The sequence below is a fragment of the Candoia aspera genome, chromosome 8, assembly GCF_035149785.1.
Source record: "Candoia aspera isolate rCanAsp1 chromosome 8, rCanAsp1.hap2, whole genome shotgun sequence".
NCBI lineage: Eukaryota > Metazoa > Chordata > Lepidosauria > Squamata > Boidae > Candoia > Candoia aspera.
In genome coordinates, this window is record NC_086160.1 from 73,599,832 (window position 1) to 73,624,129 (window position 24,298).

A 24,298-nucleotide genomic window follows, 5' to 3' on the forward strand; every position below is an offset into this window, starting at 1 on the left:
ACGCAGGCTTCCCCAACCTGGCGCCCTCCAGATATGTTGATGGGCACCAGGTTGGGGAAAACTGGCTTGAGGCGCATTACTCCCTAAATAAACGTATTAACTGAATGCATTAAAAACTTTGGGCCGATGTCGGCGAGTGCGTAAAAAACCCCAAAAGAATAGAACTTCTATCAACCTTGCAAAGCCGAGACAGGGTCTCGCACCTGCGCAGTGCAGAGGACGAAGCCGTCGCCTTGCCCGTCTCCGGCCGGAGTCAAGGGCGGGTCAGAGAAAGGCACCGCCGAGGGGGCGGAGCGGTCTACATCCGGGATCCTTCTCCGCTGTGTTGTCTGTGGGACTGAGTTGGCGTCCTCGCGCTGAGTGCTGTAAAAGCGGAGGAGAAGGTTCGCGGCGCCTCAGTGCTCTTCCGCCGGCGCAGGAGCGGGAGCATCTTCTGCAGGTATAGAGTTCCTCCGGCGCCCCCGCCCCAGTTTTCCTCCGGAGCGCCGAGGGGGGCCAGGGAGGGGCACGAGTGTGCCCAGCCCCGCTTGCTTCAGTGCGGGGGGCACACTTCTGTGCAAGCATGCAGAACTGCACTGGCTGGCATTGATTCATTGCCCAGACCTTCGACTTGCAGGAAAGCGGGGTGAGTTGTGAGTTGGGAGGGGAGGGCAGGGGGGGCGCGAAACGGAACTGCAGTGGCTGATCAGCCCCCCTCGCTTCTCCTCTCCCGGTACAGCAACGGGCGCCTTCTGTTTAGGGTGGACTGCAGTGACCATCATCCACAGCCGACGTTTTCTCTCCCCCCCCCACCCCCCACTGAACGGCGTCTGCATTTCTTTCCATCTCCCCTGGAGAAGAGGGTCAAGTTGGCATGCTGCTGCGGGGAGAGGGGAGTTGTAGTCCAGCCCATGGTTTGGGGGGTGGGGGGCGTCCAGGCTGAAGATAGTTTTATGAGATGGGAGGAAGGATAAGAGAAGGGGGGATCTGCTTCTCCTTCCTCTTTCTCGCCCCCTCCCCCCAAAAAGGGACATCTGTCTTTGGGGCCAGAGAATTAGGGAGAGGAGAGCTGGGGGTTTCTTAGCAATTTGGGGGTGGATCGCCATAGGGCATCTTGGCAACTGCCGGGAGGGGCGTCTGTCCAGCTTCCCCTCCAACCTTGTGGGGGGGGGTGGCAGATCTGGGAGAAGATGCCCCTGTCCTGGGCAGCTCTCGTGGGCCACGAGGACTCTCCCCTCTGGCTGTCCAGGTGGGGCTGGTGGTGTTGTAAAGCTCCAGGACTTGGTAACCTGGATTCTTCCCTGTGGCCCTGCAGAGGGAGGGGCCCTCTTTCGTTGGGCTATAAGAGAGGAGATGACTATGGAATTTGGGGAGGGGGGAGAAGCAGCAGAGGATCTGTATCCTCATCTGCCCCCCAAAACGATCTTGGCTTGCTTCTTGGGGGAGATTTCCAAGTACGCCTAATTTAGGAAGGTGACTGGGTCTTCTGTGGGTTGGGGGCACCTTGCGGATCCCACTGCTGTGGGACGTTGGCTCGGTTTAGTTGCACTTCTCTCTAGGGAGGTGCCACGGTATGATCATTGCATTGGGACCCCCGCTCTGTGGAACCCTGGACCTGCCGCCTCTGGGGCCTTTCTAGGAAAATGGGACCCCTCCTTCCGGAGCAGTGAGGTGCCCTGTTCCTACGGGGTCTTCTGGGGGAGGGGGTGTCCCTGAAGCTGGAAAGGTGCAGATGTGCTCATTGAAAATAAGGAGGCTCCCCTTTTTGCAATGCAAAGGCTCTCAACTGCCTCCGCTGGCTGGGGCATTTTGTAGGGATGGGCTGGCCTCTCCCTTCCTTGCCTGTGGGCGGGTAGGGAGGGAGGGGGAGGGCATCTCCCCACAGTACTGCCCTAATTTCTAATTCAGTCCTTGCTATTTTATCTGGCCGGCGTCCAAGCGTGGTGCCCGTTCTGCTCCAGTATGTTGATCTCGCCTATGCCTAAGAACTAAAGAGAATCTTTTCTGCTTTAATTCCAAGAGAACAGCAGATCCTGCTCTCTTTCTATCCATCTGTGCTAAAAAATCTACGCTTCCACGGCGGACCACCCAGTGTTGCATCTTTCAAAACCTGCGGGCTCTGGGAGGAAAGCCTTTCGCCACGCAATTTCCTGGCTTTGTGCAAAGGGAGTCGGACACGAATGTCCCTCACGTGTCCAGACGCCGAGGCCAGGCGTTCGCATGGCATAAGCTGTCCACTTTTCTTGCAAAAAAGAAATCGGCTGGGGTGAGAGAGGGAACTTTGAAATTGCAGATGGAGAAAGCCTTTGGGGAAGAACAGCTGGTTTTGTTCACTCATGTTAATGCCTCCAGCTGATGAGGTTCACTCACTCCTTGAGTTTACTCAATGCACTTCCTTGTGCAAATATCCAGGGTCCCGCCGCTCTTTATGGAAGCATTGTGGCATCTTTATGGGTGAAAAAAACCTCTGGCAAGACTTTGCAATGGCATATTGCCCCTCCCACCTTCCCCTTTTCATCTGTAGTTCCTGATCATGCACAAAACATGCTTAGCAACTCACAAGAACGGCTCAGTGGTGGATTCCAGCTAAATGCAGGGCAAAGCTTTAGGATCTGACTTTTCTATTTTGGGAGTTCTGAATCTGTATGCCCAGAAAACCTGCCTTCTTTGTCCTGTTTACCCTTGTCTTTTGTGTATTTTTCTGTTGCTTTCTCATTCGTACGGCTGTTCTCCAAACAGAAGACTTTCAACACCTCTGTCTGGGTAAACTTATTTACCTTTTCCAACAGGACCCCTTTTTGCATGTCATTGTTTACTTACTTATTTATGCCAGAGCAAATTTATTTATCTTTTCCAAGATAACCCATGCATGTCATTTATTTATTTATTGGTGGCATGATTATGCAAATAAATACATAAATGACATGTAGCCAAGGGTTTACTTAAACCAAATTAAGGTGACTTGAGAACCTGCCTCTTTACTGCATTACAGTAAAGACATTTGTTGATGTCATTGTTAAGTAATCATTTCTAACCTTTGGAGTGAATGAATTGAGGTATAATGTTGTTACCACTTCTCCACATGTGCTTTGGAAAGAAAAAGTAGGAGATATGAATGTGGAAGCAGATGGCTTTGGCTCGGCAGTGTTCAGATGTTGTTAAGGTGTTTTTATTATACGTTTCGATATGCAAGATTATGCCAGAATATTCTGTCTCAGGAGGAATCAATTCTGGGGGATTTCTTTCTTTGTTTTAGTTTTTTTGCTTGTTTGTTTTTAGTGCTAAGGTTGTCATTCCTTTAGGGAGTTTACCGCCCATCCCTTTTCTGCCTCATTTACAGGATGTTTTTTGTACTCACTGAAGATGTTTTGGTGGAATTAAACATTAATAAGCAGTATATAAAGTAGATGTGTAGTTTTTTTAACAGGGACTGGTGAGTTAATTTTCAAACTTCTTCCACCTCTGGACTGCTCCCTGAATGTTTTCTTTGACTTTTCTTCAAAATAAAAGTTCATTTCAATGGGGTATTGATAAAGTGGGCTTCTGCAGAACTGGGGTGCGGGCATTCCAGAGAAGAGGTGCTGTATAGTGGTGGTAAGAAATGTATCGCAATAGGATTTCCTAAGCCAGTGTTCCTCAACCTTGGCAACTTGAAGATGTGTGGACTTCAACTCCCAGAATTCCCCAGCCAGGAATTCTGGGAGTTGAAGTCCACACATCTTCAAGTTGCCAAGGCTGAGGAACACTGTCCTAAGCGATAAGAAATTCTAAGTATGCATCTTGCCTCTGCCACGAATTCATTAAGATGCTTTAGACAAGCTGCTTATTCCCAGCTATGTGTAACCAGAGAATCATCTTAGCTTATAGCAGGGATGGGCAATATTTTTGTGGCTGGAGATGTACTTCATTTCACAGCGGGAGAGAACTGTATTGAAGGCATGATGCTGCCAGAATATTCGGGCTCAGCGGGGATCAATTTTAGGGGATGCTTTTGTTTTTAAGAGAATTAAGCTTATCCTAGTGCTTACACCACAGTTTTATTATGTTTTCCACTTTAAAACTGGGAAGCTCTCCTGCTGATTTTTGTCTGCAAAACAATAGTTCCAGGGCCCTGCAGTGGTTCATCCCTGCCTTCTAGGATTGTTTACCTGGGACTGTCCAGATATTTTAGGTTACTAATCTCAGGATTCCCCATTAGCATGATCTGATTGTGAAATATTGGAATTGTAGTGCAGCAACTCTGGAGCGCCCAGATTTGGAAAACTATGGTCGTGGAGTTTGCGGAAGGAAAAGACTGGAATAAAATAGTTTTAATTATCTTCCTAAAAAGAAATAGAAAAGAGGCCAGGAGGTAGTTCTGAAGGGAATTGATTGCCAAGCTTCATAGCTCGATCCTAGCATGACTTAATATTTTATCATCTTCTTTCCAGTCTGTGCAATTGGGCTATCACATAACTTTTCAAAGGGTGTTCACGTTACCACATCTGTCATCTGGCAGCCGAAAGGCAAGCTAAACTGGAGAAATGCTTAGGCAGCTTTCAGACAACATGCTTAACCCAGGTACTGAATGAACTCCTGTTCTGGATTTGCATAATTGGTAAAGTAACCCAAAAGACCAGATTCAACCCACATCCTCAGTTGGAAAAAGAATCATCCCAGGCCATGTGAACTGAGTTGCACTTAAATCTGCACATCCAGACTTAACGTTAATTGCTGTAACAGAATTAGGAGAGCCAAGTCTGTTGAAGTGGTTAAGAGATGGGACTAGTCCACCCGCAACTTTGTGCCAGCCACTCAGTCAGCCCAACTTACCTCACAAGATGGTTGTGTGCAGGAAGAAAATGTAGGAGGATAGAGATAGATAGGATAGATGGATAGATAGATAGGCCACTGCGAGCTGCTGGAGGAAAGGCAGAATATAAGTCTAAGTCAACATTTGAGGATGGCAAGCTGATATGTCCAGTGTTGGGTGTAGCGATGTTGGCTAGAACCCCCTGCTTGGAGTACTATAGTAGTTTCACTTGATGCCCTGAATCCAAGCTGGTCAGGAGAAGAAGCTTGGCTGTCTTATTTAGGATTCAGAAGAATGTTTCTCTGGGCCTGTTCATATAACTTTGTACTAGCGCCAATGCTCTGTCTTAGTCTAATGATTGCACTCCATTTCCTGCCAGCATGGCTGATGTTGGCCAGGTCCTCTTCTCTGTTTTTGGCATCCGGGTCTTTGATGATTGAGTCTAATCTTTTAGGAATGTTTAGTTGCAGGGAAGGGAATCTGTCTCCATCTAAAGTGAGCTCCGTTCACTTCTCCATTGCATAGGTCTCTTAGATTGTGTTCTTTTCCAGCTTCCGTGGTCTACACAGGAGGTCCCATGGTGAAACTCTTTCTGGATTGTGCAAATTCTGAGCCCAGATGGAGGTATCTCTACCACTGAATTGTGTTCCATGTTAAAAAAAAAATGTGCAGTCTCTGCACATGGAGAAGTAGATAAGAGAGATCCCAAACAATCACTAGATGGCAATGAAGAGATCTAGAAACCTCACAGATGCAGACTTCTAGATGTTATCTAGACCAGGGGCTTTCAAATGCTTTTCAGGTTATGAAACTATTCATTAAAAAAAATACTGGAATCAGGGGATCAAGAGGCAAAGCTCTAGGGATGGAAAATTGGCTGTGTTTTTCCTCTTAGTCTCTGATGGGACCCTTGGTTCCATGAAACCCAGTTTGGGCCCAAATATGATAGCCCTGTTGGAAGAGTTCCCAGGTTGGCTGAGGTCCAGATCTCATTCAAAGCAGATCTGAACTAGAATCCAGGATTCAGGATAGCATCCAGGATTCTGCTATAGAAATTGGATGAGGTGAGACTTCTGTCTTTTCCATGTCCTGCATACCCGTCTCCCTTGACACTTACTATAACTTTATTTTCTAGCACTAATCAGTTATGTCAATCCCTGGTTTAAAGTCTGCACCAAGTTTTTAACCTGTCAGTGCTGCAGGGGTCCATGGGAGGTCCATTCCCACAGATTCCCACTTCTCAGCATGGAATCTGAGCGACAGCTGAAGATTTCCAGCTGCAGATGGAATTTTGCTGTTCTTTCTGGGAATAAGACAAGGAGGAGTGGAGTTACAGAGAAGCTAGATGATTTCTGGGCTAAAGGAAGAGATTCCCTGTGCTGAGCAGTCCCATGATGTACAACTAATAAGGGCAGAGCTGGAATATGTTTGGAACAAACATTGAAATCATTACTATATACCAAGACTTAGGGTCTGATCAGGACCCAGTTTAGAGTCCAGGTTAATTCCAGAGCAAACTGGGAAGCTTCAGTCCGTATCTGCCTTGGATCCTACAACCTTTTGTAGCTCTAGGCCTGGTGAATACAACATTACAATACAGCTTATTTACTTCCAACAGCTTTTAACAACATTCCTTTTGCAAGTCAAGTCTTGCAGTTGACTTAATTCATTACTTGACTGATGATAAACTCCCATTGCTGGTTTGATGTCATATTAAAGATTAACCATTAACTCTGACTCTCTTGACAGGATTGAAAGTTCAGTTATAAAACACATTCTGTGATTTGAAATGCAAGAGCTGTTCGCCCAATTTTGTTGGTATTTGCACAGAGAATGGGGTTGCTCTGTTGAAGGACACAAGGTACCTTATTTCTCTTTTTCTGGATGTAGCATGTATACCGATGTCCCAATATTAAGCATACTTGTAGCCTTTTCAACTTTCCCAGTGGCATGCTGGCTTTGGCTAAAGGGAATCTAGTGTATCCTTTTTGTGTGTGTATTTTTTTAATTGCTTGTGTTTTTATTATTGTTGCCAGTCATCCAGAGCTGTGTGCTATAAGATGGGCAGGCATATAAATATTTTAAATAAATAAATAATATCTGGGGGATCATCAGCCTGGGGACAGCTGAGATTGAATGCTCAACCCAGAGGGAAATATAGATTCTTAGGCTCTCATTCTAAGCCCATTCATACATAATTTTCACTGTTTCCAAGTAAAGGGCAGCATTCACACAACACATTAACCCAATTAGTGAATTATTTCAGCTTCTAGGTCTGAACAATACATCCAACTATCAACTAACCAAATCTGATGGGTTCACAAAATATGCTAAGCCAGAAGAAACATCAGGATTAAAACTAGCCAACTACAGCATGTTGGGCAAAATTAGCCAAAAAACTTTCTTAGCTCAGCCAGTATATTGAGGAAGGGAAATCATTAAGTGAGCGAACACATCCTTTACATACCAAAGATGTTAGGTTTCAGTTCCAGGTAAGTTTGAGAAAACTGCAGAAACGTTGAATGCTATGGAGCTAGACTGCATAAAAGGTCTTTTTTTTTATTAGTAGATTGTGTTTATCTGCACTGAATATGAAACTTTCTTTAGATCATGATTCATACTAGCCCACTATTGCCTACTCTGCCTCATCAGTAGCTCTTCCAAGATTCTTAGCCTATTTACCTGAGATTCACAACTGGGATTTTCAGTTAAAAGGAGGTAGCAGGTAAGGAAGAAAAGTTCCTGGTACTTTAGAGCAGTGTTTCTCAACCTCAGCAACTTTGAGATGGGTGGACTTCAACTCCCATGATTCCCCCACCATCATGCTGGCTGGGGAATCTTGGGAGTTGAAGTCCACCCATCTCAAAGTTGCTGAGGTTGAGGAACACTGCTTTAGAGAACTACTGTTAGTGATCTGTTTGGCCTTAAGGTAGCTTCAAAGATTCATTCAGCCTCTCTCAGGTTGAATTTTTCTCAACATGTCAAGAAAGAAAAATTCAGGACTCATAGGTCACGTCTTGGCTTATGTACTTCTGTCAAGCTTAATCTTAGAACAACTGAATCCATGTGATCCCTATGTTTGTATTGGGAGGAGGAGGATGGAGCAGATTTCTGATTCATCTTTTGATTTGGCTTTGAGAAACTCAACGCAGCAGATCTAGCTCTTCCAGTCTTCCCCTGATGTTAGTGAGTCCTGAACCACCATATCTTCCCCCGCTTTGTAGAGTTCCAGTCCAACGTGTGGGCTTTGAACCCAGTCTTGCTGACTTGAAATTTACTTCGCTTGTTTCCTGTTCTTAACTCATACAGTTGTGAGACTTACAAAGAGATGAGTGTGTCGGTTTAGAATCTTGGTATATCCCTGGGGACTGTGAATGGAAGTTCTTCTTGTGGCTAAGGCCCACATTTTACATTGCCTTTGTAGACTTTTGTCCTGTGTTTGGTTATAACCTGTGCTGGGCAGCACTGATGCAAATCCATGGATCGTTATGACCAGAAGTACAATCTGGCCATATGACCTACCCCTCCTCTCAAGTGTTGAGGTCAGTTGTGTGTCAACAAAGCATGGACTGGGAACAGTCTCCCAGGGTTTCGACATTCTAGTCAGCAGTTGGAACCTTGAACTTCATCCCCATGGCCATTTAGTGTTTATGTCCTCTTTGGAAGTTAACGAGCATGGCTTTGCCCTGCAAGAGAACCCAAGAAATATTATGAATGAAAAGTAAGAGTAAAAAACCCATAATACTGACATTTCAAGAACTCTTTTTAAAAAATAGGAGAAAAGAAGCCTGTCAGATAGTGGAATAGCATTAAATCAGGCTGATTAGTGAATTAAAAAGTACATGGAGGTTGTAATAATTAAAATGTATATTCCATTTTTCTGCTTATATTGAACTCAAGGCAGCTAACAGCCATAAAAAAATAAATGCCTTCAATGCCCTCAACAGACAGATTCTTCTGACAAGATCTTCTGTGGTAGTTTTTTCATACAAGCTTGTTAAGACGTCAGGCATTTAGGACTGAAATGTGGACAACTGGAAGTTCTCCTCCTTCTCCATCACAGGCCAGAGAAGCTAGAAGTTTTCCAACAGGTAGTGGTCCATATATTGCCAATTCCTGCTTTAAATCACAGCTAATATGTTACTTTGGGTGTGTTTATAAGCTGGAGGCAACTGGTGAATCTGCATGAAAAAGCAAAGAGTTTTCAGATGGCCTCAAACAACTTCGTTAGGATGAACATCTTTGCTGTCCCTTAAAGCCTTCCAGCACCTGTTGCCACAATAAACTTCCAGGGCTAAAGAATGGACACTTGCAGGTTTATAAATATAGTGTCTGAAGAAGGAAGAAGTAGTTTTGTACCTGGGGTGCGGTTAGGACCTGAGTACGCTGTGCTTTGGGGGGGAAATCATGTAATTAGCTTTCCTACAACCTGCAGTCTTGAAAATCATAGGTCTAGTTAATCTGGAGTGGTGTTTCTCAACCTTGGGAACTGTAAGATGTCTGGAGTTCAACTCTGGGAGTCCATGCTGGCTGGGGAATTCTGGAAGTTGAACTCCAGACATCTTACAGTTCCCAAGGTTGAGAAACACTGATCTAGAGTCTGCACCCAGTCTTCCCTCCTTACTATTTTTTGCTGTTCAGGGAGGTATTAAATAGAACAGCCTTCGCTGTATTAATTCCAGCAAACGAAATGAAACATGTAAACCTATTACAGTATTGCAGTAGTTTTAAGGAAGCTCATATCCTGTGTTGGGATAGGCACATTAAAGCAAGCAGGTCATAAAATTCCTAGAAATGAACTGGTTGCATTGTCTTTATTTATCAAAGGTTACTTGTCTCCGGCTTTTGGTCGGGTAACTGTGCATCACATAGAAGTTAACTCTCTGTCTTTAGTGGCTCCGAGGAAGAAGAGAATCGGTAAAGAATCCCAGGCTTGGCAAGATCACAATACTACCCAAAATGCCTATAAAATAAACGTCATAGGAGAATTCTCCAGGGGCATTCTTTCTTTAAAAAAACCCTGCAGATTTGCTTTAGATTGGCAAATGGTGGTAAGACTGAGTGTCAGAATGAGTTACGATAGGGCTTTCTCCAGCTACGTTGGGATCAAAGTTTGCTGGAGTGGTGGCTGTAGATCTTCTGGAGAACTTCAAGGATGAGGAAGACTGCAAGGATAGAGGGTCTAGAGACCAGAGTATTTCCCTGCGCCTTTGCCTACCCAGAGCAAATAGTCTTAAAGATTCGACTTAAACCTGGGCTGCTTCTGACTTTTACACATTATCCTTTGCCATTGGTTTTTCTCTCTGTGATGTGACGGAATGTTTTCAGACATGCCCACTGAAGCAGAAAGGGCTGGGTCCCTGAACTTGACAAGTAGCTCACACATCTGCTGTAAGAAAAGGAGGAAGGATCTAGGGTCAAGAATGGAACTTGGTTCTATAGGAATTTATTTATTTATTTTATTTATATCACTGCCCATCTCCCCCAGTGGGGGACTCTGGGAAGTTTACAATAAATAGCACTAAAAACATAGCCACATAAAAATTACATTAAAATATACATAAAAACAAATGTAAAATCCAAGTGGAGATGGAACACAAATCACTAAGACATGCTATGGCACCAGCCATCCCCAGGTGGAGCTATCCCTCTCCCCCTCCCAAGCAAGGAATGATGTTGTGATGGTGCCAGGTGCCACAAAATTAAGTGTGGTAGGTGAATGAATGAATGAATGAGAAAGAGAGATGGGGGACCATATGACAGGTAGCAGATGGAGTGCTGCATCAAACCAAAGCTCCTCTTTCCCTAGCATGGTGTTCCTATAATGGCCAAACAGATGAGTCTAGGAATCTCACCAGCAAAGCAGAATGTAATAGCGTTTGTGTCTGTAAATACAGAATATCTTTCCCCAACGTGGGTGGATATATTTATTTATTTAAAAGATTTATATGGCCACCCATCTTAAGCAACTTCAGGCAGCTCACAACAACAGTAAAAACAATGATTAAAATAATCATAAAACAATAAAACTTGGATGCCTTTTAGATATGTGGACTTCAGCCCCCAGGATTCCCTACCCGTCATGGCTGTTGCTGATAATTCTGGGAATTGAGCTCCACATCTCTGGATGGTGCTCAGATTGGAGAAGGCTGTTCTAAAGAGACAAGCCAGAGCTTAAACAGGGCAGGAGTGGTAGCAGTCAAGGAAGGGTGGCTGGAGAACAAAGGATGTCAAGAAGCAAGAAGAACTCAACTCTACGTATTATTTTTAACAATAATAACTCAAAGGACTTGACCACAACATTGGGCGGGAGTTGCTCCAAAATATTTGCACTAGCCTCAGAGTCATTCTGGGACAAGAAATCTGGAAACCAGAGCTCTGCCCTTGGCCAAATAGCAGGGAAGCTGGAAAGGAAACCCGACGAAAACCCAGGCTTCCTAAAATGGTCTTCAAAAGCACAAAGTTGACTTGTGTCAGCCTCGCAGGAGCTGCCGGGTCCCTTAAAGGAAGCGTTATATGGGAAGGGGATCTGTGAGTCAAATCTTCCAGGTCCGGCTTTTAGGAAATGGGAGCAAATTGGAGCAAAGGTTTTATGACTAGGTGGATTTCAGGAACACATTCTCACAGTGCTTTTCTTCCCATTCCAAAGATTAGGTAGGAAGGTCTTCACTTGCAAGTCACCATGCACTGGACCACAGCGCGTATCATCCTCTGGCTATGCTTTACCAGAGTTATCCAAGTGCCTCCAGATTGGGGGGAGATTGCCTTGCATCAACTGATGCAAATTTGTTTCAGATTAATTCCAGATGGGAAGTGAAACTGAGTGCAGAAATCTTTCCAAACAGAGAAGGATTTGAGGTCTTAAGGACTTGCTCGCTCACAGTATATCAGTGCAGAAATATCTTGAAAGGGCTATACCACATGGATGGGCAGAGACCTTGCTGGTGCTCATAACACATTAAGATCTGTATATCCTTGCTGTTAAAAGTTGGAAGTCACCTGTTTTTGTAACTTAAAAAAAAAATTTCCCTTGTGTTTCCACACTTTTTTAGTTTTTTTCTCTTTGTAGCTTTTTGTTTTTCTGTAGTTTTTATCTTTGGCTGAAATCTAATAAAATTCTTACAAAAAAACACAACACATTAAGATCTGATGTCTTTGGTTTGGGCTTGGCCTGTTCTCTGTCTTTGATCACTGTGGCTTGTAAACCACAATTCATGGCTTAACATGCTGAGTAAAGTCACCCAGTTGTAGTTTGCTCTGTAAAAATTGTTCAGCAAACAACAGTTCAATGTAGTGTGTTCCCCAGGTGCAATCCATGAGAATGAATTTCATTCTGGTGTTGTGAAATGGCCATGCTGGCAATAACAAGCCACGATGACATCAAAATGGTTATCTGTATGATAATGTCATGATGCATATGTCATAATCCCCCCCCTTCACCTGAACACCAGCAACATGGAGGGAAAACTCTTTATGGTTATTCCAGTGGTATAAAAAAAGGATTTTATTGGAAGGCTGAATTTCCGTAAAAAGCTAGACTCCTAAACTATGCTAAAAGTATGCCAGTATAATATAGTTTTAAACAGAACGCAGGGCTGTGAATTTAATTTACCATTAAGTGATCACGTATCTGCCACTGTCTTTCAACCTAACTGTTCTCTGGGGTTGTGTGGCTACTGTGGGGCTGGAAAAAGCTGGGTAAAAAGCTCCAAAGCTCCTTGGGGAGGACAGATCCATAATAAATCACCAGAAGAGCCTTGCATCTCTCTCAGTCCGTGAAAGGCTCAGTTCTAACTTCCCCATCTTCTCTTCTGCATTGTCTGCTGAGTTAGCAGCCAGAAGTGGGGAGGGCCAACCTGTGGCCACAGCTCTGCCTTCTGTAAACAGAGTCCTCCAGACCTTCAGAGGTGACCACACCCATCATTGTTCCAGCCCAGCAAAATTAATTTTGTGAATGGAATGGGGATAATTTATTTTCCCAGTGAGAGCTCCCAAGTTGGTGGGAAGCCCCAGGTCATGGCTCCAAGTGTTGCCAGCCTTGTTCTCATGGTCAGCTGAACACTAAGGTTGCCAACCACATTTGTAGACTGGTGCATTGCATGAAGGCATCTGCAGCCAACCACCATGATGCCCAAATGATGATGCTGCAGCAGCGTTGTGCAAATGCCACCATTATGTACTTGAATCCTGATATCTGGTGCAAGTACGTAAGTCACAACATTTGCGTGTTCCCTTTCCATGTATTTCATCACTTTCGCCTCCTACAGATGCCACGGGGCTTGTGTTATGACAGGGCTTAGTCTCTTAGTTCCTGAGTTGTGCAACCTCAGGAAATTGGGTTGAGTAAACCATGATTCAGTTAATTGTGGGTAAGAGTGTTGTGCAAACACAGCCTATGAGTAGCAGGAACCTGTTAGTAAATTAAGTAGATGGGGGTTGGGAATCAATAGAGAAGGCTGGATGACGAAATGGTGCTCTGATCTGGTACAGACATACCAGGTCTCAAGATTTAGTATCTTGGCTGATCTTGAAAACAGTTACGCAGCATCAGACTTACTTAGTCCTTGGATGGGAGGCCACCAAGACTCCTCTAGGTTAGACTGGAAATTAAGAAAGGAGGTAGTGCCAAATCACTTCTATATTGTTGCCCAAAAAATTCCCTACATGGACAGCAGTCTTGATGTCCCCAGGCGCCAAGCTTGAGTAAGTTTTTCTTTTAAACCATAGGACAAGATAGCATTAATTTATTGGTATCTTATTTTTAAATGTTGCAAGGTTCCCTTGAAAACCAGGTTTTCCCTTCCTCAGTTCTTAATGCTGGAGAGAGAAAGAAGCTTTACAGCTGGATCAGTTGGAACCTGAACTCATTTTGTACCCCGGGAGTAGACTGCAGGGAGCAGCGTCTGCCTCAGCCGTGCTTGTGCTCCATCCTTACTGGGAAACTGGTGGCCATTTTCCTGGATGATTAAAGGCTCGAGTGAGCCCTGTCCATCCCGTGTTTGCTCAGCTGGCTGCAACTCTGGCCCCGGAGCAGGTGTCCCTGTCAGTTACCCTTGCTTTGCTTTGTCAGGATTTTCAGGGCTGGTATTAATTTCCACTGCCTTAGCCCAGCAGCTCATGCAGCCAGTAGATTTGGGGTGAGTGGAATTGTTTCTTGGGTCCCAGCTGTACGGTGCTTCTTGCAAGGTGGCTGCGCTGTGGTTTGAAGCATTCCTCCGCAGATGTCCATCTCCATGCAGATGACCAACTTGCTGTAAGTTGTCCTCGGTTTTCTATCTAATTCCCCCCAGAGGGTCAGTGGAACGAACTGGTGGGATGGTAAAAATTAAACTGGCTTCTCCTGGTGCTTGGATGAGAAAGTGAACGACCTCGCCAGCAGATTTCTGAACTGAAAAAAATGTGCATCAAAGCAAAACTCTCCCTGCTCTTTTATGAGCCCGGTTGGAAGCAAGCAGTTATGGCAAAGTAGAAAGGTCAAATTTAACTAGGAAGCAAAGGTTGTTCATTCCTTTCGCTCGATACTGGTAAATTCAGTATCATTCCCTTTGTTGCTGAATGGGTGCACCCATTAACTGTGTTCGAAGTATAGCATTTTCCTGCCACTTGTATTTTTAATTTGGCTGGCATGATGATGTGTCCCAAGATTGTTGTTTTTCTGCGGAAGACCAACATGGCTGTTGCTTTGAAAACTGAAAATAGTGCTCTTTTGTTGTGCTTAGTATGTCCTGTAACATTCAGTGGATCAGGCGTTCAGTTTTTAAAAAGGAGATTTTTATAGATATAGATACACACACACTCATACACAGAATACATAACAGGAGCCTAACAGGTTTCAAATGAAATACAGAGGTTTAATGATGCAGATATGTTGGCTGATTGATTATGTGCCATCAAGTTGGTGTCGACTCTTAGTGACCACACAGATTTCGTCCCTAACCTGGTCTTCCAAGGGTGCCCCCATCGCTACTATAACTGAGTCCACCCCCATTGCTGCTAGTCATCCTTTTCTTCTTTTTCCATCCACCTCTCCCAGCCTCAGAGCCTTCTCCAGAGAGCTGGGTCTTCACATAATGTGTCCAAAATAGGATAACTTGAGCCTGGTCATTGGGGCCTCAAGTGAGAACACTGGGTTGCTTTGTTTGATGATCCACTGGTTTGTTTTCTTGGCTGTCCGTGGTCTTTTCAGGAGTCTTCTCCAACACTGAAGTTCAAAGGCATCAATACTCTTCCTCCCCTGCTTCTTCAAAGTCCAACTTTCGCTTCCATAGGGTGTCACAGGGAATACTACAGCTTGCACAATTCTGATTTTGTAGGTGTAAACATATCATGGCATCTGAATACCTTTTCCAGGGCCTTCGTGGCTGCTCTGCTAAGTGCTATCTGTGGCAACTTCCTTGACTGCTTGTTCCTATACAGTTGGCCACATGAATAGATATGTTGAGGTGCACACCTATGATTTCTTAACATCTGTTAAACTGATTAAGTTTAAATATGTTTGTTTGTTTGTTCGTTTATCCTATTTTTATCACCGCTCATCTCCCCCACACAGGGGACCCTGGGCAGTTCACAATGCTCCCACAGCTTTAGAAAAACCACAGGGGATTTGATTCAAAGAATTTATTAATGATAGAGTAAGTCTGGTATTGCGTCATTATAGGCTTCCTAATGCTTAGGAGACTAGTAAGCCAGTATAGGCATTTAGTGCAAGGAGAAGGTACATGGCCTGAGTCATCCACAGATTTGGTTGGTGTGCAATTTGGCTCAACTCCCAAACCAGGAGCCCATCTGAAATCCTGCTTTTGAGCTAATGTACAATTTAATTTACGACCGTTGTCTTCCTGTTCTTCAGGTGCTTGGCATTAACAGTATTAAGAGTTTTCTGTATCCCTTTGTTGAAACCTAGCAGTCCTCTGGATTTTTCTAGCCTAATGTGGTAGCCTTAGAACAGGGTTCTCCAGAGGGGTCAATATCGACCCCCATGGGTTGAAGGGACAATCCATTGTTGTTGTTGTTGTTATTCCTAGTACTATTCATTAAAGTAGTATTTATTAAATTACTTTCATACAATAAATATTTGGGGGTCGATGAACAATCTGAAACTTCATGAAGGGATTGATGAGCTGAAGAGTTTGGGGACCCCTGCTCGAGAATGACTGTGCAGTTAGGACTATGGCAGTCATGTTGGATTATGTGCATGGGTTTGGCTGCTTGGCTGATTCTGCAGCTGTGGTGTTACCCTATCAACTGATTCGTGACCTGTTGGATTCGGGGAGGTTGGCAGCATGCAATCTATTGTGTTCAAGCAGAGACAGGTAGACATGTGACTGGTTTTGTGCATTCAGCTCAGTTACTGAATTGTGTAGGATGGACTAGAAATTCAGCTGGCTGTCACTGTGCTTCTGTGATGCCTTTTACATGCATAGGGAGGACCAATTTGTTATTTTACAGCTTGTCTTTTTGCAGGGCGCGTCCAACTTTGCTTTTCAGCTTTTGTTCTTGCAAAACCTCAGCGAGCAAAAAAGAAATCTAAATTCAGCCACGGTACTTCTTTCAAGTACAATGGCCATTCTGTAGGGCGTTTACTTATTTATAAACTTAATTTTGAATATTGTCTTTCTCGTGAAAAGAATGGCAAACTCTTTTAAGGGCTGTGTATTTTACACGGATTTACACTCTTTTTCTTTTTTTAATTAGCAACATTTGTACATCACCTCTGTTCTCCAGAAAGGTAAATTTTGTTGTAAGATGCATGGAGCAAAGAGGTAAGAATGCACCTGATTTCTTTATAGTCTTTAGAAGAAGCCCATCTTTTCCTTAATTTTTTTTAAAAAAATATATTTAATATACAGTATAACCTGAACCAAGATTATGGACTAAACTAAATAATTTCATAAATTATATATCCCTTTGCTGTAGTTTATCATTTTAATTATTTAATTCAGAACACACAATGGCGAAATCTAGATTGAAACCTCATGAGTAGGAAGAGGGAAACATGTTCTATTTATGTAGGTATTTATTTACAACATTTCTATATCGCCCTGGCTTCTTACAGCTCAAGTCAGTTTAGACAAAATTATAACCATCACAGATATATATGCACCAATGCCCACTATCCATCCCAAAAGCCCATCAGAATAAAATGGTTTTCTATTCCCCCATCCCTTTTGCTTAAAAAAAAACAACCCACCCAGTTTGCATAGGGTTAGTGTAGTCTTTTGTAAGCCCCCATTGATACCAATTGAGGGTGTTTTAGGCAACAAGATCAGGATTGGCTTTGCTCTGTTTTTTAAGTAGTTTTTTAAGTAGAGGCGGGGGAAGAAATCTGGCCGTTGTGTGCCTAAGTAATTAAATTTATAAATGAAGAGCAGGAGAATGCACAGATTGTACCCAATCTTGCAGGAGTTTTAACTGAATTGGTTAATTCAGCCATGGAAGCCCTACCACCAGAACGTCTAGAGGAACGTTGAGTGAGATTGAAACGATGTCCAAAAATCAGGAGGAGTCTGTAGCGCCTTTCCTTTCCTGACTAATAATTCTTATTAAAAGGTGCACAAAATTGATTTGTGCTCCTTGTTTGCAAATAGATTCAAACAGAGGGGCAGCAAAGGAGTGAAGGAAGATCGAACTTTCACCAAGTTTGCTGCTCCTGATGGGCGGTGGCTTCACTGCTAATTCTCTGGATGTGTGTAAAGCTCCTTAACGGAGTTTTGGGGTTTTTAGCTGAGCAAAACAGATAAGAGATGAAACTCTTGGGTGTCTTTAAATCCCCCTGCTTACCAAGGAAGTATAAATAGGGACTCTCCAGCATCTCCTCTGCCCAGGCAGTGCGACCAGATCCCAGGCCTTGCGTTACTTCCATGAGCTGACTGCCTCAGATGCCCTCAAATTTCCTTCTGCAGCAGGATCTTCACAAAAGGGAAAGGGGTAGAACCCTCCCTCAATGTGGGGCGCTCGTGCGCTTGGCATATTTCCTTCTAAAAAACAGTCGCAGTGACGTCCATGAGCTTCTCATGCTACCTTGCAGATGGCAGCAATCCACCTTAGACACATTCTTGATGAGCTCTGCTCTGCTCACATTTTTTACAAAACAAAGGAAGAATTCAGCCAGCTGGACCATGATCTCAGGGATTACTTTCTGTGCATGTTTCTGTCGCTGCAGCAACTTATGGAAGAACAGAGGACACTTTTTGGCTTCCTCTGATCTTATGGCATGTGTGTGAATCGCATCTTACTCCCCTGAATAACCAGCCCTGAGCCATATCCTGTATGGTCTCTGGGCTTCCCTCTCAAAATGCAGAACTTTGCTGGGTAAGAACGTTTTTTTTAAAAAACAATCGGACTTGCTTATCTTGTTTTATTTTATTTCTGGGTGTCACAATCTTAGCTCCACTGCCCAGGATGTGTTCACAGGCATGGGGTGTATTGCTTTTTCTGGAATAATACACACAAAGCAAGGAGTGACATTTTCAGCATGGAGGCGTTTGCTTATTAGACAAGCGCATGCGAAGTCATAATCTAATATCGGAGCTTCCCGAGCAAGATTATTTTTAGCCACCTCGTTCCACCTGTTGAATAACAATTTAGAACAGGCCAATCCCAGTGACGTGGGGCAGCATTCTTCTTCTGTGGCTCTGCTTCGTTTTCCAGGGAGGACCTGGAAAAGACCAACAGTGGAGGGACGGGGATGTTGCTGATTGCTCAGGTCCTCATTAATCCACCTTGAGGCGTGCTGCGGCTGACTTCATCCCCTTTGCATTATTAATTGACAAGTGGGAAAGGCCAAGCTAGATCAAGTAGACCAACGGGTTCTTGATAAAGTTGGGAGAATCGGCCAGTTGCCGTCTTTTGATGCAAGGCATCTATCGTGGCTAAGAATACAGGGAGCTGAAGTCCAGCCTGTTTACAAGACCCCATTTGAGAAGGCTGGGGTGTCATAGAGTGACACTCTAGCATTACAACTTGCCCCCATATCCCTGTGCTGCCCTGACCTTTTGAGGGTAATCTCTTTGGCCCAGGCACTTTGATGGCTCAGATGCGCAGCTTAGGATCTTGCAGCATTTCAAGGTTCTGGTTACATGAAATACAGCGAAGGCATAAAAATAGCTGCCAAGGACTCTGGGTGTCATTTCTAGTAGGAGTCTAATGCATCTTCTCTTACAATGCTTGCAGACTTTTGATTGGCTTGTAGGGCTCAGCCTTACGTTCAGTTTGGGCAGGTTGAAAAACTCAGATGAAACATTATTCAATCAGTTTAATTTTAACAAGCTGGGCTCAAGTTTCCTTACCTCCTAGCTCAAGGAAAGGGAGACCAACTTTACCTTCATCATTTTTCATTCATTATCAATTCCATACCATTCTGGGATCAGCAGACAGCACACTTAAGAGATCTGCTAGACCCCTAAATCCACCAATCAGAGCAATGGAAGAGAAGCACAAATGCACAGTGGCAAAAGTATGTATAAAGTCATTAACTTGTTTCTTCCAGCTCCTTCTTTCAAGTAGCATAGCTATGAATTAGTCATCTACTGTTTGCATTAAGCATACAGTATCACATGCAGGGTATTTCCAGGTGCTGTTAACTGTGATTTATCTTAGTGTGTGTTTGTTTTTTTAATAGCCACTGGCATATCCTGCCAATTAGGTGAGCAAATATTTCAGAGGACAGAACGAGTGGGGGTGAGAAGGTGTATGGATGGATAAGCCATATTTTGGGTTTATCTCATCATCCAAGTGCAAGGAATTATGAACTTGGTGAGTACCAGACTTGAACTGATGTACTAGCACACACGGGCACACACCCCAGTCTCTTACTCTGTGCAGCAACCCTCCCCACATTCTCTCTGAATTTCAGCAACACACTTTTAGAAGGCCAGTTATTTTGCTGTTTCTTAAAAGTTTGAGAATTATAAATATGAATTCTGGTCATGGAATAAATAATTTTCTGTCCTCCTCCTCGCCATTTCTCTTGACTGCAGAAGAACTTCTTTGTTTTTAGCCTGAAGGCGGGGCTAAAAATCTCAGCCACAACCATTTGAGATACTGATCAGGTGCTGCCCAGACAGTTTCAAGCCTGCCTTGGCTTGCAAAGATGCTGTCTGGATGCTTACTGCATTCTGGGTCAAAAAGTGAGTTGGCCATTTGTCTTTGACTGGATAGGTCTTGAAACATCTCCTTCCAAGAAGACTCATCTTTGGCGTTATCTAACTGTGGATATTGGTGCACTCAGTTGGAATTTCCATGGACATCAGCAGAAGAGACAATTAAATCTTTATCTCCCACCCCAAGAACTTTCCCCATATTTCTTAATACCTTTCTTTAATTCTTTGATTCTTGTTTGGCCTCTGTTTTCTAAGCTGAATTTCTTTGTGTTCTAGCCTTCCCTAAACCAATGTTCTCTAAATGTCTGGTGACAGTGCCCAGTCTCCCCAGTGCCAGGTGTTGGGTGGGCACTGTACTCCAGATGGACTCTTTTTTTCCTGTGCTTTAAATATATTCATGTATCCCTGTTAATTTTGGAAAGCTGATTCCTTCCGTCGTTTCGGTGGAAATCAGGCTACCTTTGCACCCTTCCAGAAAGTATCTCATGACAGGACCAGCCGGGTATGAAGGGAGTGTAAACTAATACTGTATTCTTTCCAATGGTCAAATGAGGCAGGATAGGAAGAAAAAAATCTCTATTTAGTTTAATCCAGGTCCTTAAAAACAGGAATTAAATTATTTGCATTTTGGGCCAGTTGGGTAACAAAAGGGGCCAGATTGCCCATTTAAAATCCTTCACCGCTATCGCTTGACTTAATCTTTTAATCCTTGCTTGGGGAGAGTTAAATCCCCTTGTTTCTCCCCATATAGCTGTTATGTAGTCCTCTCTCACCTTTGTATGCTACAGGCTCCATAAAAGTGGAGACCCACCTTTGTGCCTATGCAGTGTATTTTATGTGTGTCAGTGACACCACATAAAAACGTTATCAGATACCCTCTTTCAGCCTTTTCCAACCTGACACCTTCTGGATGGGTTGGGCTGCAAATTTTGCTTCACCCCTGGTGTGAATGATGGGCGTTGTAATCTGTCCCATCTGGAAGCCCGCAGATTGAGGATGGCTCCTTGATTCATCTATTTTCTTTTCAAGGCTGTAATCTCCTGTCACCTGATTGCTGTGATTCCAAGCATGTTGGAATCAATCCTTCTGTTCCTTTTCTCTGAAGAGACAGGATTAATTCGTTCTTCGAAAAAAGGAAGGAGGTGTACAAAGGAAATCACACAGTTATGTAGCCTGCCAGCCGGAAGACGGTGAATTTGGGATCCAACAGACTGGCGGGGAATGGGCTGCCTGGGCAATTCCGAGTATTAGCATCAATTGTAGTTTATTATAAATGACGTGAGCAGCTTTGGGGGAAGAGAGAGAGAGAAGAGGAGGGGGGTGGGGAGGGAGAGAGATCCATCCAATCCATCCATGCATTCGTCATCCAGAGAAGGAAGGAGATGGGGGAGGGAGGAAGTGAGGAAGGGGATATAAATCTCCTTCTTCAACCTGTATAATGTTTTAGTTGTGGAGAACAACTGAATGAAGAAGACTTTGTTTTTTGACCCACATGACCTGTTAGAGCAAGATTCTTTTCCTTCCCATCTCCTGAAATCTTGAATAGCCACATATTTTGCTCCAAAACTGTGGAAAGGGGAGAGGAAAAAGGAAGCATGTCCAGCCAGGTCTGCTGCTGCTCCTTGTTCTGGGGGTGACCTGAGTTCCTTGGTTAATCTGTCATTTGGACAACTCCCTCCCTGTTGGCATTTGTCACTTGAGCCCAACGGTGTTGCAACTTCCGAGGGCCCATTTCCAAGGCAGCCCCCTGACCAAAGCTCTGCTCAGTCTCCACTTGATGACCCAGAGGTGCTGGGATGGGAGCCCTTGCGATGGATGTCTTTTCATCAAGGCCCCCCACCCCCAAGGTGGTTCTAGAAGACATCTTCCCCAACTTTTGAAAAGGCCCCCAGCTGCGTTTCCTGCCATTATCATTCATGGTACCTTCTTGGCGTTCTTGGATGCACCACAGAGCTTCCCAATCTGAGCACAAGCAACATGCTGATCTCCACATCATTGCTGTCCCCCCAGGAAAAGAGGATGGCATTGAAATGCAGCATAGACATTCTTGCAGGAAAATGTCCCGTCGGCTGGCAGAGATCATATAATCAACCCCAGTGAAACCGGTTGATTATACGACCTTTGACTGCCGGCTGAACCTTTTCTTGCAAAACTGCCTATTGTGAAAATAGGCAGAAGCCATAGTTTGTTTGTTTGTTTGTATTTATTTATTTATAGGCAGAAACCATAATTTGTGTTTTTATATTTATATATATATTTAATACGTATTTTATATATATATTAAAATAAGCAGAAGCCATAGTTTTGTTTTGTTTTATTTGTTTAATCTATCTTGGCTATTTCCTGCAAGCGGGCCGGCTTCCTTCTTTGAAAATGACTCACACGCTGCAGAATGTTTACAAATGCTCAGATTACAATGGTCTGCTATGTGTGTGTGCCGGTGTGTGTGTGTGCCGGTGTGTATTGAGGACTAGTTTTGTGGGTCACAAATGTCAGCTGCTGTTTGTCTTTGGCTTGGCTGGTAGGGTTTATGCTCACGTTTATACTCAGGGTTCCCCAAGGCAGTTCATAAACACACACACACACTCCAGTGTTTTCACAATGATTGTTACGAAGCAGGCTAGGCTGAAAAGGGTTCTAGGCCCAAAGCCATAGTTGGGGGTGAGAGATTTACTCCTACCCTGTGCATAATGTATGTGAAGGAGAAAGGAGAAGGGGTCTGGTAGCACCTTCTCCAACCCACACATTTAATATTTTAAATAAATTGTAATGAAATGTGTGGGTTAGAGAAGGCGCTACCAGACCCCTCCAGATGCTTCGCTGCCATAGACTCTTCCTGCCATGCATAGAGTACGGTACGGTGTGGCTAAGCAAAACATGCATCCACAAAGCCACACGGCTCTTCCTTTGCATGACTCGCACCTTCTGTCGCCTTTTGTGGGCTTGAGGTTCCCAACTGCTTCAGCAGCGTTTGGAAAAACCTATCAGGGAGCGTGCGGTCTTGCTTTCGCTGGCGACAGAGCCGAATTTGGAGTTTGGGGCTGGCTGATGAGCACATGGCTGATCCTGGATTGGATGTTACAGGTAGTCCTCGCTTAACAACCACAATTGGGACGGAATTTTGGTTGCTCTGCAAAGTGGTCATTAAGTGTATCCAACCCAATTTTACAACCTTTTTGCAGAAGTTGTTAAGTGAGCCACATGGGCATTAAGTGGATTACATGGTTCCCTGTTGATTTCGCTTGCTAGAAGCCGGTCGGGAAGGTTGAAAGTGGTGATCACGTGACCGTGGAACGCTGCAACGGTCATAAATGTGAACCGGTTGCCAAGCACCCAAATCGTGATCACATGACTGCAGGGGCGCTGCGACGGTCATAAGTGTGAGGACCGGTCATAAGTCATTTTTTTTCAGCACCACTGTAAGTCTGAACCATCACTAAATGAATGTTGTTAAGTGAGGACTACTGGTACTAACTCTGGTTCTGGCAGCGGTCTGTATGTGCGACCCCGTGCCAGTGCAGCTTTGCCTGCCGCTTTAACAGGCCTGGTTTGAAACTTAAAAAGACTGAGCCTGTGAACTGAGTCAGTGTTTCACCGCTGCTTTGCCTCTGCCCTCCCAGTCCAAGAATGGTTCTTGGTTCTTCGGTTGCCAAGTTAAAAAATAGCAACGTAGAAATTGCAACCAGCTGGGGCCGCACAGCTGAACTTTCCCCTTCTTTAAATAACACCCACAGCATTCCTGGCCTTTTCAGTCACACGTTTTGGAAGCAAGAAACCAACACTCTCTCCCACTTCTGCTTTGCAGCATTCCTTCCCTCCCCTTCCCTTCCCTTCCCTTCCCTCCTCTTCTCTTTCTTTTTCTTCTGGCTTTTTCCAAACCCCCAAATTATCTCTGCCCAAGGTTCAGACATTTTCTCTCTGCGTTCTCTTTTTCTGCATTAAAAATCCAAGGATGACTCAGCAACATTTTGCTGGAAGGGACTTTTACTGACCACAAGTAAATAAAGGTGACTGTATTTTTTTTTTTAAACTTTCCTGATCTTTAAAAGCATAATTCTTGGCTTTCTCCAAGTGCTTTTCAGATATTTGGGAAATGTCCTCTCTTATGGAGAAGGGGGTGATGTGGTTACTTCCCTCCACCTTTGGGGTTCGTTTGGGACTGTAAAGCGAGCCACAGTCCAGTAACATTTGAAAAAGAACAGGCTAGCTGATTTATTAAGTAAGGTAATGCTCAAGATCCTGCAAGGTAGACTTCAGCAGTTCATGGAGCGAGAATTGCCAGATGTACAAGCTGGGTTTAGAAAAGGCAGAGGAACTAGAGACCAAATTGCCAATATCCGCTGGATAATGGAAAAAGCCAGGGAGTTTCAGAAAAACATCTATTTCTGTTTTATTGACTATTCTAAAGCCTTTGACTGTGTGGACC

The 24,298-nt window shown here is 44.1% G+C and overlaps 1 protein-coding gene across 3 annotated transcripts in view; it reads left to right on the forward strand.

Moving 5' to 3' along the window:
- Window positions 1-340: 340 nt before the first annotated feature.
- Window positions 341-24,298, forward strand: part of RNF24 (ring finger protein 24) — a 145,329-nt gene continuing 121,371 nt past the window's right edge. For 2 of the 3 annotated variants that reach the window (XR_010068418.1, XM_063310344.1), the window contains exon 1: window positions 13,904-14,024. Coding sequence is in view for 1 of the 3 variants with exons in the window: in XM_063310344.1 (XP_063166414.1) it covers window positions 13,993-14,024 (32 nt within the window). In the remaining 2 variants the exon portion in view is untranslated. Of the gene's footprint in view, window positions 440-13,903; window positions 14,025-24,298 lie in introns of those variants that run through there. The other variant, XM_063310345.1, reaches the window with a different exon arrangement.